Below are 15,563 nucleotides of genomic sequence, written 5' to 3' on the forward strand. Positions count from 1 at the left end.
TGCATTAATAGGAAAATCTATTAAACAGCCCTTTCTAGATAAAGTTGGCTGACACTACCAGGTTTAAGGTACGGACTTAAAAGCTTTTAGACTTGCAACCAGCAGCCTTAACGATACAAACATAATTTTATAATATAAAGAAACATAAATAAGGGCATAAGAATTTTCATCTTAAAAAAGGAAGGACAAATAATTTTTTATAAACTGAAGAGACTTAATAAATAATCATGCTGGGATTTTTTTTCCAAAGTGCTTAACCCTATAGTGATTGAAAGCAACTGAACACAATAGGATTTGAACCTAGAGATTCAAGAGTTTTCACCAAGACTCACAAACTCTGAAAAACTCCAAAGAATGTGAAAATAATAATAATTTAAAAACCATTATTATGAATCACAGAGGCCATGTTGAGGAATTTTAGGTCACATATATATATATAGTGAAGGCCATCATAATTAACCAGGAACCAAGCTTAGATTATAGAAAAAGCTGCAATTCACACTGATTGCAATTTGGATGGGGTTCCATTTTCAGACCTTGCCTTAGGACAGCAGACTTCAACAAATTTAGACAGAATATAAACAATGCATACATGGCTTAATACAATCTAATTCACTCAACTCTCTCTATCTCACTAACTCTGCCTGTATATATTGCACTTCCCTTGCATAAGGCATTTAGACAAAACTTGGGGTAATATTCTTCTTTTACAAACTTTGTTATTTACTGGCTAATAAGAACAAAATTTGTTAGTCTATGCAAAAATGTTAGTCTGGCAGCAAACCAGTTGGAAACAGTTGTGTAAATTTCATGGCAGGGTCTTAAAACAGGAATTATATAACATGTAACAATAATAATGCGACTGATGAAATTCTGAACATTATCTCTATTATTGGGGTTTCCTATAATTCACATTGGCTAGCTGTATTTTTAATTAGCCATAAAATACTGTGCCTATTTCTGTTGTGATTAAATAAATATGTCCAATTAACTTGCTTTTTGTGAATGCATGAAAAAGAAAAAATGAAGTAGGAAGGGAAAGGAAAACTTCTGGGACTAGAGTGTATTTTAATTCCTGTTCCAAATGACTGACAGACTAATTTGGCCTTCCTATCATTTGTATTAAAAAATAACCCCAGTTTACATTCTACCAATCTGGAGTTTTAATGTGGAGATTAATATTTTCTAAGAATATTTTCTAGGAATATTCCAGGAAACCCCCATATGATATGAGAACTCTGATTGTGAGAGTGGGGGGTGGTAGAGTCATCTTTCAAATCTTAAATCATACACCTATCTTGAAGCTGTGACTAACACCAATGAAGGACATATATGACTTTGGAGCAGCTAAACTCTGAATCAGGGAATCCAAATAAAGCTCAGCTGTTAATTCAGATCTCAGTAACCTACTTCTCATAGCTTGTCAATAGCAAACGTATGTTGCAATATTAAACATTTGGGGAAGAGTCCAACAAAAATCCACCATCAAATTAAGCTGTAATTTATTCCTACTCATTGGAACCTACTTTGCTATTTTCTGGATAAGAAAATTATGAAGCTACAAACATCTATGCCAAACACCTTGACCCATGTAAATAGATTGGAAGAATGGGATGTGATAATGAAGTGGAGAAATCAGGGGGACAGTTGCCACTTTCACTGTAAGTGGGTGCAAAACCAAATGAGACGAGTCAACATTCCAGCGGGTTCACTGAATGAAGCCATAAAGATGGATAAACAGATGTTTGACGGTAGAATGTGAATCAAAAGAATTTTTTTTTTTTAAATTTGATTTATATGCCGCCCTTCTCCGGAGACTCAGGGCGGCTTACAATGCGTTAAGCAATAGCCTTCATACTTTTGTATATTTATACAAAGTCAGCTTATTGCCCCCACAAACTGGGTCCTCATTTAACCTACCTTAGAAAGGATGGAAGGCTGAGTCAACCTTGAGCCTGGTAAGATTCGAACCTGCAGAAATTGCAGGCAGCTGTGTTAATAACAGGGTGCATTAAACCACTGTACTACCAAGGCTCTTTAAATTTACAGAATTTACAGAAGATGATGCTTATCCTTTCTAATTCAGGTTGAGGCACTAGCACAGCCTAGGGATATTAAGATTTTAAGAATTCCAGTGGGTACATTTTCATTTTTTTCCCCAAGCAGTAATACATTTTTGTTTACGAGACCTAATGGTCAGCTATCACTCAGACCAAGAAACCTCAACAAGGAGGGATTTTTTTTTCCTCACATTTTTTCTCCCATCATGTCAACCAGATTATATATATTTAAAATAATATATAGATTGATAGCACAGTTATAACAGGACAGATTATTCTTTTTATATATACCATCTCTTCTTTAACTCCCTATTTGCTTAGGCCAAGATAATTGACAAGCTCAGCATTTAGCATCGGAAGTCCACAAACAAAAGCTTTGTATCTTTTCTTCTATGTTGATAATACCGGTAGATTAATATTTTCATCTTCAAAATTAGAATAAACTTTTTTTCTTCTTTCTCTTTTATTTTTGCCAAGAAACCTATTGCTTGTATATTTTTCAAACTTGGCAACTTTAAGATATGTGGACTTCAACTCTCAGAATTCTGAAGCCAGGATGCTGGGAGCTGATATTCACACATCTTAAAGCTGCCAAGTTTGAAAAGCATTGTTCAATCCACACAGAACTATTCCATTCTCCATAAGTATCATGTTCAATTTGGCTCAATCTTCAGACAGACAAGACTAAGAAAACAGAAAGTCTTAAATTTTTTAGCCTTACTGACCCAATTCTTCCTAGTATTATTACATTACTAAGTTTTTCCTGCCAATTTTTCTTTCCATTATTGCGCCTGAGTTATGCTGTTTTTGGCAGGATTTTGCTATTTTGCAATGCCAAAAAAGTTGTTGCTAGCTCTTACCTTGTGTTCTTCAACTTTTCAGTTAAAGAAATTATAGTCTATGAAATATGAAACGTAATAGATTGATGAATTTGCTATTGATTCTTATTTAGTATAATTGGGTATTCAAAATTTGAAGTCAGAAAGAATTCTATCAGAGTTTGTCTGGTAATTCAAGCCTAAAATTTCACTTGATGAAGGAAAAAAAGTTTACTGAAAACATATTGTCTAATGAAACAGATTTTCCATATTAAATTGCTTTGAAAATCATATTAATCATACGGTGATAGTGAAGACAGATATGTATACAAAAGTAAGTTAAAATAGATATTTAGCCCTGGCAACACATCAGATTTCTAGGAAAATCATATATAAAATGTTTGCAATATTAAATACATACATGATATTAGCATTAATATTAAAAAAGGAACAAATGGTTAAATAAGTAGAAGTTGTAGGAATCTTGAGAGATTATGTAATTTTACAATTCACTATATGCAGACAGGGCAGTCTGATTAGAGTTCGATTTCAATAGAGCTGACTTCAATAAGCTAAAAAGGAAAAAGGAGAAATCCTGAAAAATGAAATAAAGGCAGCCCAACCACAAGAAAGAAACATGGAAGATATCTGATGAATCTGGTATAGTTGCATAAAGTGCTTATTGACCAAATGAGAAACAAAAAGAACCACTTTTAAAAATAGAAAGTGGCATATAACTAAAATAAATTGTAAGGGTATAGCCCAAATTTGTAGGGATAAGGTCAGGAAGGCTAGGGATCAGAAAGACTGCAATGAACACCAAAAATAAAAAAAAAGCATTATATGAATATATGAAAACAAGAGGAAAGTAAAGGAAGCAATTCTGCTTAGAGAAGATAGCAAGATGATGATGGCAACAGGGACAAAGCATTACTACTCGATTCCTATTTCATAAGTACCTTTACACAACAAGAAAAAGTGGTCCAACCTGTCAGAAGCTGCATCATTGTAGGGGAGTAGGTGGTAGAAGGCAGAAGATAGGCTCAAGGCCTTCAAGTGCAGAAATGCAAACTCCTGCACGTAGTAGCAACTTCAAGATAAGCAGCATTAAATAAGCTACTAAAGATGGAATTCTCCTGATTTTATAATGCCATCTTAATTTTAATTGGTTTTCTATATTTGATGTAAGTCATCAAGAGTCTTTTTTAATGCAATGGGATAGAAATATATTAAATATCTGACTCAAATAATGTGAGAAGTATCTTGATGTCCTGATAGAACACAAAGTAATCATAAGTCAGAATTGTGCTAATCATATACTTCTATGAACCATTCTTTAACTTCTCTGCCACCTACATTAGATGATAAGTTCTATTTAGGAACACTCTACTTGATAAGAGTTTTTTTCTTGTAGTCTCACCACGGACCCCGTCCCACCAAGGAGAGCAGTGAACAATAAAATACCCAAGATCTCAGGAGAATGAAATATGAATATGTCCTCTTTGGAGCTTGGTGATAAATATGGAAGATCATAGATTTATCCCTTTTTTTAAAAAAAGGAGCAATAGTAGAAGCTGAAAAAGATTCCCCTCTAGAGATTTGGAGAAGAGTGCCGTCTGGGTTCATCCAAGACCTACATTTGACAGCTTTGTGTGTCCACAGCAAATAGGAATAAAGTAATTAAAACACCAGTTATAGCAAGTATTACAAAAGGGCATATTAGGTACAACCTATTTAAAAAGCCTTTAGCTTTTTTCTATATACTATTGGGATATGGCTTACAACAAGATGTTGTATTTTTCATGCCTGGGACCACCAATATTATATAGCCATGATAAACATGTGTACAAAAATTAATATGCTATTTCTTCATAAAAAGATTCTTTTTTAAACAATAATTTGTAATATTCTAATTATGGCTCAGACACACTATGAAATTTATCCAAGTCTTTGAAAATAGTAGAAGCTACTGACTTGTCAGAAAAGAAAAATTAAAAAGGGAACCAACGTTAATCATGGGATATGTACATCAATTTCAGCATGTTACAATATGATTTATAGCATGAGATCACACACCCAAGCTCCTTCCTAAATTACTCTACAAGGTGCTAGAAAACTAAATTTAAAAGTACCTTATCCAAGGAAGTACATTCAAATGTAATATCAAAAAAATAAGAATTCTGACCTCTGGTGGCTTTCTTACTTCAGAGTCATAATTTGGTATTAGAAAAAGCATGGCTTACATTTCAAAGGGACGAGTTACTTGGATATATTTATATCCAATTCTACCTAAGCCTTTGATTGCTAATTTGTCAAAGTTAAGAATTCGTAGTTTAAAGGGAAATTACCTATTGCCTCTGATAAATAAAGTTTTCTCTCACTGGAACTCTATTCCTGGTGGCTTCATGAACATGTTCATATAGTTTTTTTGGCTGGAAAACAGAAGTGACTTGCTATTGGCTTCTTGTGGGATGTTGGTTCAAATTCCCAATCTAATTTATAGCCCAGGGAATCCCTAATAGTCTCCCACAGAAATACAAACCAGGTCCAATCCTACTGACTTTCTAGCCCAGGTTAGATCAGAGAGATGCTACTACCCGCTAAAACCTCTCTTGGTTTCAATCAACTAGGATGGCTATTTGAAAAGCAAATTTCCTAGGAACAAACTGGGATCAATATAATAATTCATTTTTTTAAAAAAGACAAGAGCAAGTCTTAACCTGCTTTGTTAACCATATACTGCATCATACTTAAGAATCCACCAGACGTTTTATACTCTTTTATTGAGATTAATTTTATATTTGTTTGGCCACTACCTATGTAGCTATATATACCAAAGTAGGTCACTGGCTAGTGAACATCTGTATTTTATTTGTATATATCTATTTTAAAAATTACTCCAAATATTTTTAATGCTTACTTCTATGATTATGGAAATAAATCCAGCTCTGTGGGTCTTTTATGTAAAAGTAAGAAAGAAAAATACAAATAATGCATTTACCATTATTCCAGATCCCCCTTAGTTATCAAGTATAATCTTCTCATCGTTCCCACCACCCACTTCCTCCCACTTATGACTGTATGACTATAATTTTCTTGCTTGTATCCTTACGATTTATATTGATATTGTTTCCTGATTGCTAATTTGTACCCTATGACTATCATTAAGTGTTGTACCTTATGATTCTTGATGAATGTATCTTTTCTTTTATGTACACTGAGAGCATATGCACCAAGACAAATTCCTTGTGGCCAATCACACTTGGCCAATAAAAAATTCTATTCTATTCTATTCTATTCTATTCTATTCTATTCTATTCTATTCTATTCTATTCTATTCTATTCTATTCTATTCTATCCTATCCTATCCTATCCTATCCTATCCTATCCTATCCTAATAATTAGTTCAACCTTCTCTAATTACGGGTCTCCCAATTTGTTGGATCATAATAATTCTCAGTTAGAACAGGTCATTTCTGACAAGAGTTACAATCATGTACATCTTGATAGCATTGAATTGAAAAAGTTAATCGTATGATGTCAGGAAATCTGGAAACTTAGAAACAAACAAACAAACAAAAAATCCAAGAAAACTCACCAGCCTCATTGGCAAAAGACCCTGGGTCAGATGCTCCAAGGGAGGCTTCAAATTCTTCCTGAAGGCGGTAAGCTCTCTGGAGCAAAAGTTCAAGCTTATGTATAAACTCTGCACTAATGATATCCTGTAAATAGAAATTGCAAGATATAAACTAATATTTTAAGCAGCTAATGGAATTGCTGAGATGATTTGCCCATTTGATTAATTTACTGTGGTGATTAATTATTTATGCTACACCATATGCAAGAACAGCAGGATCGGAAGAATTAAATAAAGAAGCAGTTAGATTATTTACCCAGTCAAATTAGTCAATACCAACATGTTTACTTCTAGATATATCCTACAGGACAAAAATGTTCATTTGAGGTCATGAAGCTTCCATAGACAATAAATGAGTTTATAATACAACACAAAAAATATTATATAATGTATGTACACACACACACACACACACACTTGAAATGTTTGTCCCTAATCAATGAAATGTTTAATTTTTTTCTCTCTGAGTTTAATACCTCAAAACCATTATGGGAAATCATCATACTAACACAAGATTCGGCACATAAATTTTTAAAAATGTTTTTGATGCTAAAATTATAACAAATAGTACAATTCGATATTGAGGAAGAATGACAATATAAGCAACATATTCCTGGGAAAGCATTCATTTAAATTACAGATACAATCTGCCTTTTTCAATGTCTTCAGTGGAAAATGGAATATTCAATTTTAACATCTGTACCCCCTCCTCCATTCATATAACAGCATAAAGTTACCTAATAAGCAGCAAATGCTATGTGTACTGACATCTTCTTACCTCTATCTGTTCTTCTGCAATAGCATCACCTGCTCCAAGTTTGATGGCACCACAGATGGCTTCATCCTCAACTTGTCTGTTACGAAAAGTCAATGCTTGTTCCCATCGTTGTAGTGCTTCTTCAAATAGCTCCATCCCTAAAAAAAATGATAAAGTTTCCTTATATCCACACATTTTCTTTGTTTTACCTGCAAGTGTGAATCGTTCTTTCTTAAGTACTAGATGTACCAGATAGAAAACCCTGAGAGTGTGTCAAAATAGTAACAGTAACAGAGTTGGAAGGGACCTTTGAGGTCATCTAGGCCAACCCTCTGCTCACGCAGGAGACCTGTACTAGGGATTCAAACCGCCGACCTGCCGACCTTTCTGATCGACAAGCTCAGTGATCTGCATTCAATTAGCTGTCCTCTCCTCCCCGATTTATTTTCCTGAAGGTGTATTGGGAATACAGCTCTTAACATCCCAGCAAGCAGAGTCAAAAGGATTAATAAAATGGATTTAGGTTCTATCACACTGAAGTGTTTAAGAATAAATACCTCATATTCTTAGCAGCATAAAATTGAGTGGGAACATTGAGACCACAGAAATCAACCTTCTGCTTTGTGCAATAACCCATCCTAAACTAATTCAGGGATTTGAAGAATGCTATCCTGATGCTTTTGAATTTTGGTGTTGGAGAAGTTTCCTGAGACAACCAATTGAACAAATAAATGGGTCACTGACCTAATCAAGCTAGTATTCTCAACTGAGACCCAAATGACCAGGTTCACATTATCCTACTTGTGACACAGTATGTGAATACCTAGCTCTCTGGAGAAATCTCTCATGCTGGGAAAGGTGGAAGAAAAGAAAAGAGAACAACCAGCAGCCAGGTGAATGGACTCAGTTACAGTGGCAGTGAGTACACTATTAAAAGACCTGAAAGACCACACTTGAGATATATCATCATGGACAAAATCTATGTGGTTGCTAAGAGTGGACACTAACTTGATGGCATATAATCACTCAATCCATGTTATGGGATTCAATAAGAAAACATTTTGCAAATTTGCATCTAATATTTTTACACAGTATCTATTAAACCATATATTTTATTTAAAAGAATACTAATTATTCTTTACATCAACATTTCATACGTTTGCACTAAATGGTGAAATGTTTTAAAATCTGTTTATTTTATTTTGTTATACTGTACTTCTAATAATAATACCATAAATATTATATATTTACCCATCAAGTATAAATTTTCTGGAGTAGTTACTGGAATATTGACTAGCTTCATATTATCTTCATCTGTTTTATCCCAGGAATTAGAATTCACACAAACACAACTAGGACAAGAGATGGCACTGTGGGCCTAATTTAAAAAAAACCAATATATACATGTAAGCTAAGGGAAATATAACAATATATTTCTAGTAGTTATATTTTACTCTTTGGTTTCATGAACAACAAGTATAAAAAGTATAAAAATCACAAATAATTGTGGGCCTTTAATAACTGATTTCACTATTCTAGGAAAATAAGTAACAATTTATTTGGAAATATTCATATACTATTTTCAGTGAAATGCTTTTCAAAAAAAAGAGAAGTATGTGAATACAGTACTTGCTTTTTATAAAGAGTTCCTCAAGCAAAGAAAACAACCATCTGTTTTTCATTCCTAAAATATATATACTAGTTCTCAATAAATCACACTTACTGAGGCCAAACTCTGCACGGAACCAGAATATTTATTGAAGAGATCACCACTGGCATGAATGTAAGATTGAAAACCTTTTTCTTTGATGGAATTCAGGGAAAGTGTTAGATTTTGTTTGCTACTGGAACAACTAGAATCTGAGGATGTAAAGAGGATGAATAATAGTGTTAGCTTATGTGCATTTTCTTTTCCATTAACTAAGGAAAAAGACTTTATAAAAATCTTAAAATAAATATTATTTTAGAAACACATGTATATGTTATTAATGCTATATAATGGATGAGATATTATATACATGAGCATTGATCATGTTTTTGTCTATTGTTTTCTGCAGGGAATTCTGCACATTTTATGGACATGATTTGAGTATGTGAAGTAAAAGCACTATTTGGTGCATGGTATTTAGTTTTTTAGTAAATATTATAGTGGAGCTAGAATTATATGGAGGCAAATTCAATTGAAAATGAGATTATGTGGAGGGCAAAGGCAAAAATAGAAGGAAATTGCTGCCATGGCAATAGTCAGATAAGCAGGGCCTGAACCCAGGCAAACATCTCAGTTAAGAAACTCCATAGTAGTATTACACATGAAATTAGACTGAGGAAAAGGGAAACTTAGTCAGACTTGCAAGATTTTTACAAGAGGACTGGAGAAAAGAGGGATCAGCCTACAATCACTACATAGTCAAAATGAACTAAATCCATCCCACCTTGTTCTGCCCCAGCTACGGATCCCAAAAAACACAGGATACACAAACTCTGAACAAAACTTAGTTTACTCAAATAACGCAGTTTTAGCAAATGCCGGCTGTTAATAAGCGTTCTTAACAGCCTGCCAGAATTCCACAGTCAGAGTCTTACTGGAGTTGGCAAAAAGCCCAGAAGCAAGGTTTCAGAGAGATCCCAACGCGATGATTAGCGAACTAAAGTTGTTTCCTGCAGCTTGTTGCAAGCTGCGTACTTTCTTAAATAGGCTAAGGGAGTGGCCAATTAGCCCCAAGCCTTACTCTCGAGGAGACCTCCTCCTGAGGAACCACTTCTGCCTTTTGGCAGCTCTGCGTGCCCGTGCATTGAGAAGAGGCTCCTTCTCTTCATCCTCTTCACTTAAAGGAGCCTCTGGAGGTTCTGAAGGCCCTTACTGAATCCCTGCCTCTGGCACCATATCTTCTTCAGCCTCCTCGCTGTCCAACTCGAGCGCCGGCTGCACAGGCTGGTGGCGCAGCACCACACCAGCCTCCTCGTCATCGGGATCAGCAACAATCCGTGCAGGCTGCTGGCGGGCCACAACACACCTTGACTGCCGTTGACCCTTCTCTAACTCTAACCAGGTACTGACCATTAGTTGAGAAAATTCTTATGCATTGGCTTTTAGCAAAAAATCAGTTAAACTGAATCTTCACACGTGGATCTGGTCTTTCACACCTCACAATTCTGTTACTATAGCTGTTACAATAAAAGTAAACCTGACTTATATAGTATTGCTTTCTTAGTCTGGTCAACCTCATAGGGCTAGATTGTACAAGACTGAAAAAATAACATTATTTATATTTCAGTTGTAATCCAATACATTTCTAGTCGCATATGATCATTTGGGTCCACACTCTACTTATTCCATTATACTTTTTTCCCATGTAATTGTAAGCTATGCAGCATAGACCTCTGATGCTTCTTTGAAAGGAAATCTCACTTCAGTAAGGCTTACTCCCAAATAAGTGTGTTATCAGGTAACATTAGCTTTCCATAGAGAAAATGTTGCCTACTTTTCTCTGACCCAGAAGTTTTTGCATAATCGAACATCAGATGGTCTGAATCCCATGGAGATAGTTTCCTGGTTTTCTTCCCACGTTTTCTTTTGAAGTGATGGGCAAGAAAAAGCACAGTTATGGCACTTACTGCTGTTATCGCAAATAGTTTCTTTAGCCCTGATGAGATTTTAACCTTAAAACAAATAGTTAAAAAAAAAGTTATATTACATTTGTGCAAAAAATACAAACAATTTACTTTTATAAGAATGTTACATTCATGTATTAAATATGAATTCTGCGTTCAATAATGTAAACACTTCTATCAACACATCAACCTCAATTCACATTCTTTAGCATATTTTAAATTGAACTGTAATTTTAAAAAGAGTACACACATTTTTAGAATCATAGTTGCCTAATTATATAGCGAGTATACTAATTCCACTTACCTTATATTTGAGATGAGTACATTTGTTTGTAGTTATTTTGGTAAAGTAAATGTCTTATTTTTTGCATTACATTCAGGAAATCCAAAAAGACAATTTCAGTTGCCATGCCCTACTACCAGGGACCTCAAAATATGTGTTTGTGCATGAAAACAAATGTGAAATTCGAAAATACCACAATTTTCAATGAAGAATCTAATAGATTGGAAAAATCCGGATAGATAGATATGCGAATGGGAAGGAAAGGAGGCACAATGAAAATTAGCAGAGTGTGGCAGGAAGATTGGAAAGTGGATGGAGCCCATGGGAGAACGGGAAGAAAAGAAATAATGTGAAGATTGATAGGTGTTAATAGGAAGGTTACAGTGTGCTGGCTGATGGGAAAGAAAGAGGAAAGTCACTATAAATGTTATGGAGGGATGGACAGGAAGAAGGCAGGGAGCATACCCAATGTGCATCTGTGCTTATACAGTGGAAATACTGCAAGGGAAAGGTGGCCTGTGGGAATATTGTTGGGAATGTAAATACATTTTATTTCTGCTCTTGTTATATTACATTGCATTCTCATTAATTTGCTGATATAAGAAAAAACATTTCCGTTATTTGTAATTAAAGACAGAAATGAATAATTTTTGCTGTTTTAATTATGAATTGAGAGTTTTTGTTAAATGGCAGGGTTGGTTTAAGTGACAGGGATGAGAGTCCCTAAAAAAATCAAGATGGGGTGTGATATCCAAAATTTGGAAACCTTCACTCAATACTCTATCCATAGTTTTATCATATAGAGATTACTTACTGAGAGTTCCCAGACTACATGAGATGCAGCAAGAAGAGCCAAGGGTTTTCTGAAGGCACTTCCTTCTTAAGGAATGTCTTCCCGTTAGATATAAGAACTGCATTCTCACTCCTAATATGCTGGAAGTTTTTACAACATGGTTTTTAAAATATGTGTTAGGGGTCTGAGGCAAGAATGGGAGATGTACCTGCATTGGGATGAATCATATATAATGTACATTTTCCTATAGGTTTTTCGAAGTTGCGCACTGGAAACAACATAAAAGGATTTGGAATCAGTCAATCCGTAGAAGCTGGTAATAATCCCACTGTTAAACTTTTAGTGGTATGTAAAGTGAATAAATGGATCAAAACTACATGGGCAATATGTCATTGAATCAAATGTATTTATTCATCCTATCTATACAGCCGCCTATCTGCCAAAGGCACTCAGGATGACAATCAAAAATAAAAACAAATCAAATACACAATCCATTACATTACAGGGAAGAAAAAGATCTAGGTCAAGTTTTTTTAAAAAATCTCAATAGCAAATAACAACAATATCAGAGATCCATTAATACGATAGTCCCAATTCCTAGGGGGAATAACCAAGTGTTCTTGGCCTTCTGGAAGGTCAGCAGCCTCAGGAATGTCCATTATCTCAGGGGGAAGGCTGTTTCACAAGACAGCTGCCATGACAGAGAGGGCACAATTCCTAGCAAACACCAAATAATACGGCTTTGCCCATGGGAACCAGGGCATGCTCACTCTGCCCAATCTGATGGGATGAGCCTTGGTGGCGCAGCAGACTAAAGCACTGTTAAGTAACACCAGCTGCCTGCAATTATTGCAAGTTCAAATCTCACCAGGCTCAAGGTTGACTCAGCCTTCCATCTTTTCGAGGTAGGTAAAATGAGGACCCGGTTTGTGGGGGCAATAAGCTGACTTTGTATAAAAAAGAACACCGCTTTGGGGGGGGGGGGCGAAAGCCCTACTAAACAGGTATATACAAAAGTATGGAGGCTATTGCTTAACGCATTGTAAGCCGCCCTGAGTCTCTGGAAAAGGGCGGCATATAAATCGAACCAAATAAAAACAAATAAATAAATAAATGAGCAGAAATCAACAGCCAAAGACGGTCCCATAAGTAACCTTGTCTGCGTCAAGTAGGGCTTCAAATATAACATTAACATTATGAATAGTACCCCAAAGCCTGCAGGAAGCCATTACAGCTCACATAGCAAAGGTATTACATGTATATATTGTGGAGCATCCAATACCTCATATACCACTGCATTCTGGACCAATTAAAGCTTCTAAATGTTTCCAAGGGCAGCCCACACATACAGCACATTCAATAATCCAGTCAGGAAGTGACTAAGGCATGAGTGATCCATCAGCAATGACTTTGGATCTAGGAATTGGTGCAACTGACACACACAAGATGTAATTGTATAAAGACTTTTCTCACCACCACAGCTGATACTTGCTCTCAAGCAAGAACTCTGAGCCCATGAGGTCTCCCAGATTATATATAAACTCTGCCTGGGGTAGTGTTACCCCATCCAGAATCAATGATAGAAAGCCACTAGATACAGGAGAGCCCTAAAACCGATAGCAATGTGATCTTGTAGAATTGGGCCAAAGCCAATTCTTCTTCATCCAGATCCACATAGCTTCCAGGAATTGGGGAAAAATCTCTCGGGCATCATTTGAGTGACACAAGACAGAGATACATACCTGACTATGATCAGTATGCTGTGTTAAATGATTTCATGCAACCCAGGTTGGAGAAAGACCATTCTGATCTTTGTATGTCATAATTAAGACTGTGTATGGATTCCAAAGTACACAATCTATCAGTTATAGTATCTACTAGGGGTGGGTTCTAAATTTTTTTACTACCGGTTCTGTGGATGTTGCTTATTTTGTGGGCATGGTTTGATGGTCATATGACAATTCTTTAGGATTTAGCAGAGGTACTGGTCTACCAGGCTTTTAACTGCTTGCAGAGCTGTACAGGTCTACCTATTTGTTCTTGGAGCATTCCAGTCTACCCATTTGTTTTTCGAGCGCACTGGTCTACCACCACACTGCCTTTTAACACTGATCAGCTGTAGGGCGGCCCTTTGAAGCCTCGCAGCAAGAGTTTAAACAGTTTTTTTCCTTCTAGCCGATCAGCTGGGACTCGGGAGGCAGCGAATAGATTGGGGGCAGGGCCAAATAAAAGGTAAGAATAACGCGGGGCGGGGGGGTGGGAGGGCCCAGCTCCCGAACAAAGAGAACTGGTTCGGTGACGTCATATCGTCACCGCTACTGGCTCGGCCGAACCGGGCCGAACCGGGAGGAACCCACCACTGGTATCTACCATTAGTATTGATATGTAACCGCTAGAAACTTTGTTAGGATATGACTGATCACCAAACTGTTAATTATGAAATGGTTTCAATTTATTCTGTTTACCAGCTCCAAAAATATAAGACTTGTAGCTTTTTTTGCTTTGCCTTCCTCCTAGCTTTTTCTCCACCCCAGGGGGAAAGCCTACCTGACATCACCCAAAAGAATTGGGCTGATCACTAGTAAAATAGCAGTAAAAATGCATGTATACACACTGTACTTATGGATCAAGATCATTTCTGCAAAGCAAGTTAGACTACTGGATATAATATGGATTTTCAATCTTCTGAGTAGCAATTGTGCATGTAAATAATATTCCCACATAGCATTTTATTGCTGTATATGGTTTATCTGGGACTGCGAAATAGCATTGTGAATATTATTACTTGCAGGTTTTGCAAAGAAAGCTTTTCTGAATCATATTTCTAATCTGCATTTTGCCTACCTGAAGTTTAAGTTAAGATTGCAGACATTCTTTTTTAATTTTTATTTTTCTCAATTTAAAATTTTTACTGTGTCAAATGATGTAAAACCTTTGCTTTTCCACATTGTAGCATAATGCACAAGCAAATTTACATTTAGTGTACCACTAGCTTGCACCAAATAATTAACTTTAACTCTATTTTTTTCTTTATTTCTTCTTTTAGCTTAATCATTACCGTAATATGTTTTAGATGTTCTAGCTCTCCCTAACAAAAAAAACTTGCAATGTATGTATTCTTATTTCACAGACCACAATAAATAAGTCAACTTTCAAGAGTTTAATATCAATGTATCAATTAAAGCATAATCAACAGAAAATCTGTAGAATATCAATACCACTGAATCTATAGAAAGAAACCAGAAAAAAAACCCTCTGTTTTATTAGTTTAATCCCTGAAATTCAGCAATTATAATAATAAAAACCTAAGGGAATATAAGGGAAGGAGGGTGTGGTTCTTAGCAAGATAGCATTGGAACATATTTTCCATGTAATAATACAAACTAGTAACATAATACTTCTATGCATATAAACATTATACTTTAATAAAATAAAGACACATAATAAAAAGCACTCCGAGGCATTTCAAACTGAGCAAAAAAGAACAACAAAGGCAATCATTACCTGTATCAGTGAATTATACCAGGAGAGTGGAAGATCAAATACTCTTAAAGCTGCTGTCTTCAGAGGAAAACGTGTCTCGTTAGCCACATCTTCTGACAT

At 35.6% G+C, this 15,563-nt stretch overlaps 1 protein-coding gene across 1 annotated transcript in view; it reads right to left on the reverse strand.

The window, feature by feature from the left end:
• Positions 1-15,563, reverse strand: part of MIGA1 (mitoguardin 1) — a 33,973-nt gene extending 18,410 nt beyond the window's left edge. The window contains exons 1-6 of the mRNA XM_070939441.1: positions 15,465-15,563; positions 10,755-10,932; positions 8,996-9,132; positions 8,524-8,650; positions 7,294-7,430; positions 6,477-6,600 (exon numbers count right to left, since the gene is read on the reverse strand). Coding sequence (XP_070795542.1) covers positions 6,477-6,600; positions 7,294-7,430; positions 8,524-8,650; positions 8,996-9,132; positions 10,755-10,932; positions 15,465-15,563 — 802 coding nt within the window. The remainder of the gene's footprint in view (positions 1-6,476; positions 6,601-7,293; positions 7,431-8,523; positions 8,651-8,995; positions 9,133-10,754; positions 10,933-15,464) is intronic.

The sequence above is a fragment of the Pituophis catenifer genome, unplaced genomic scaffold (assembly GCF_029215685.1).
Source record: "Pituophis catenifer annectens isolate HBS135680 unplaced genomic scaffold, rPitCat1.0.hap2 SCAF_3, whole genome shotgun sequence".
Lineage (NCBI taxonomy): Eukaryota > Metazoa > Chordata > Lepidosauria > Squamata > Colubridae > Pituophis > Pituophis catenifer.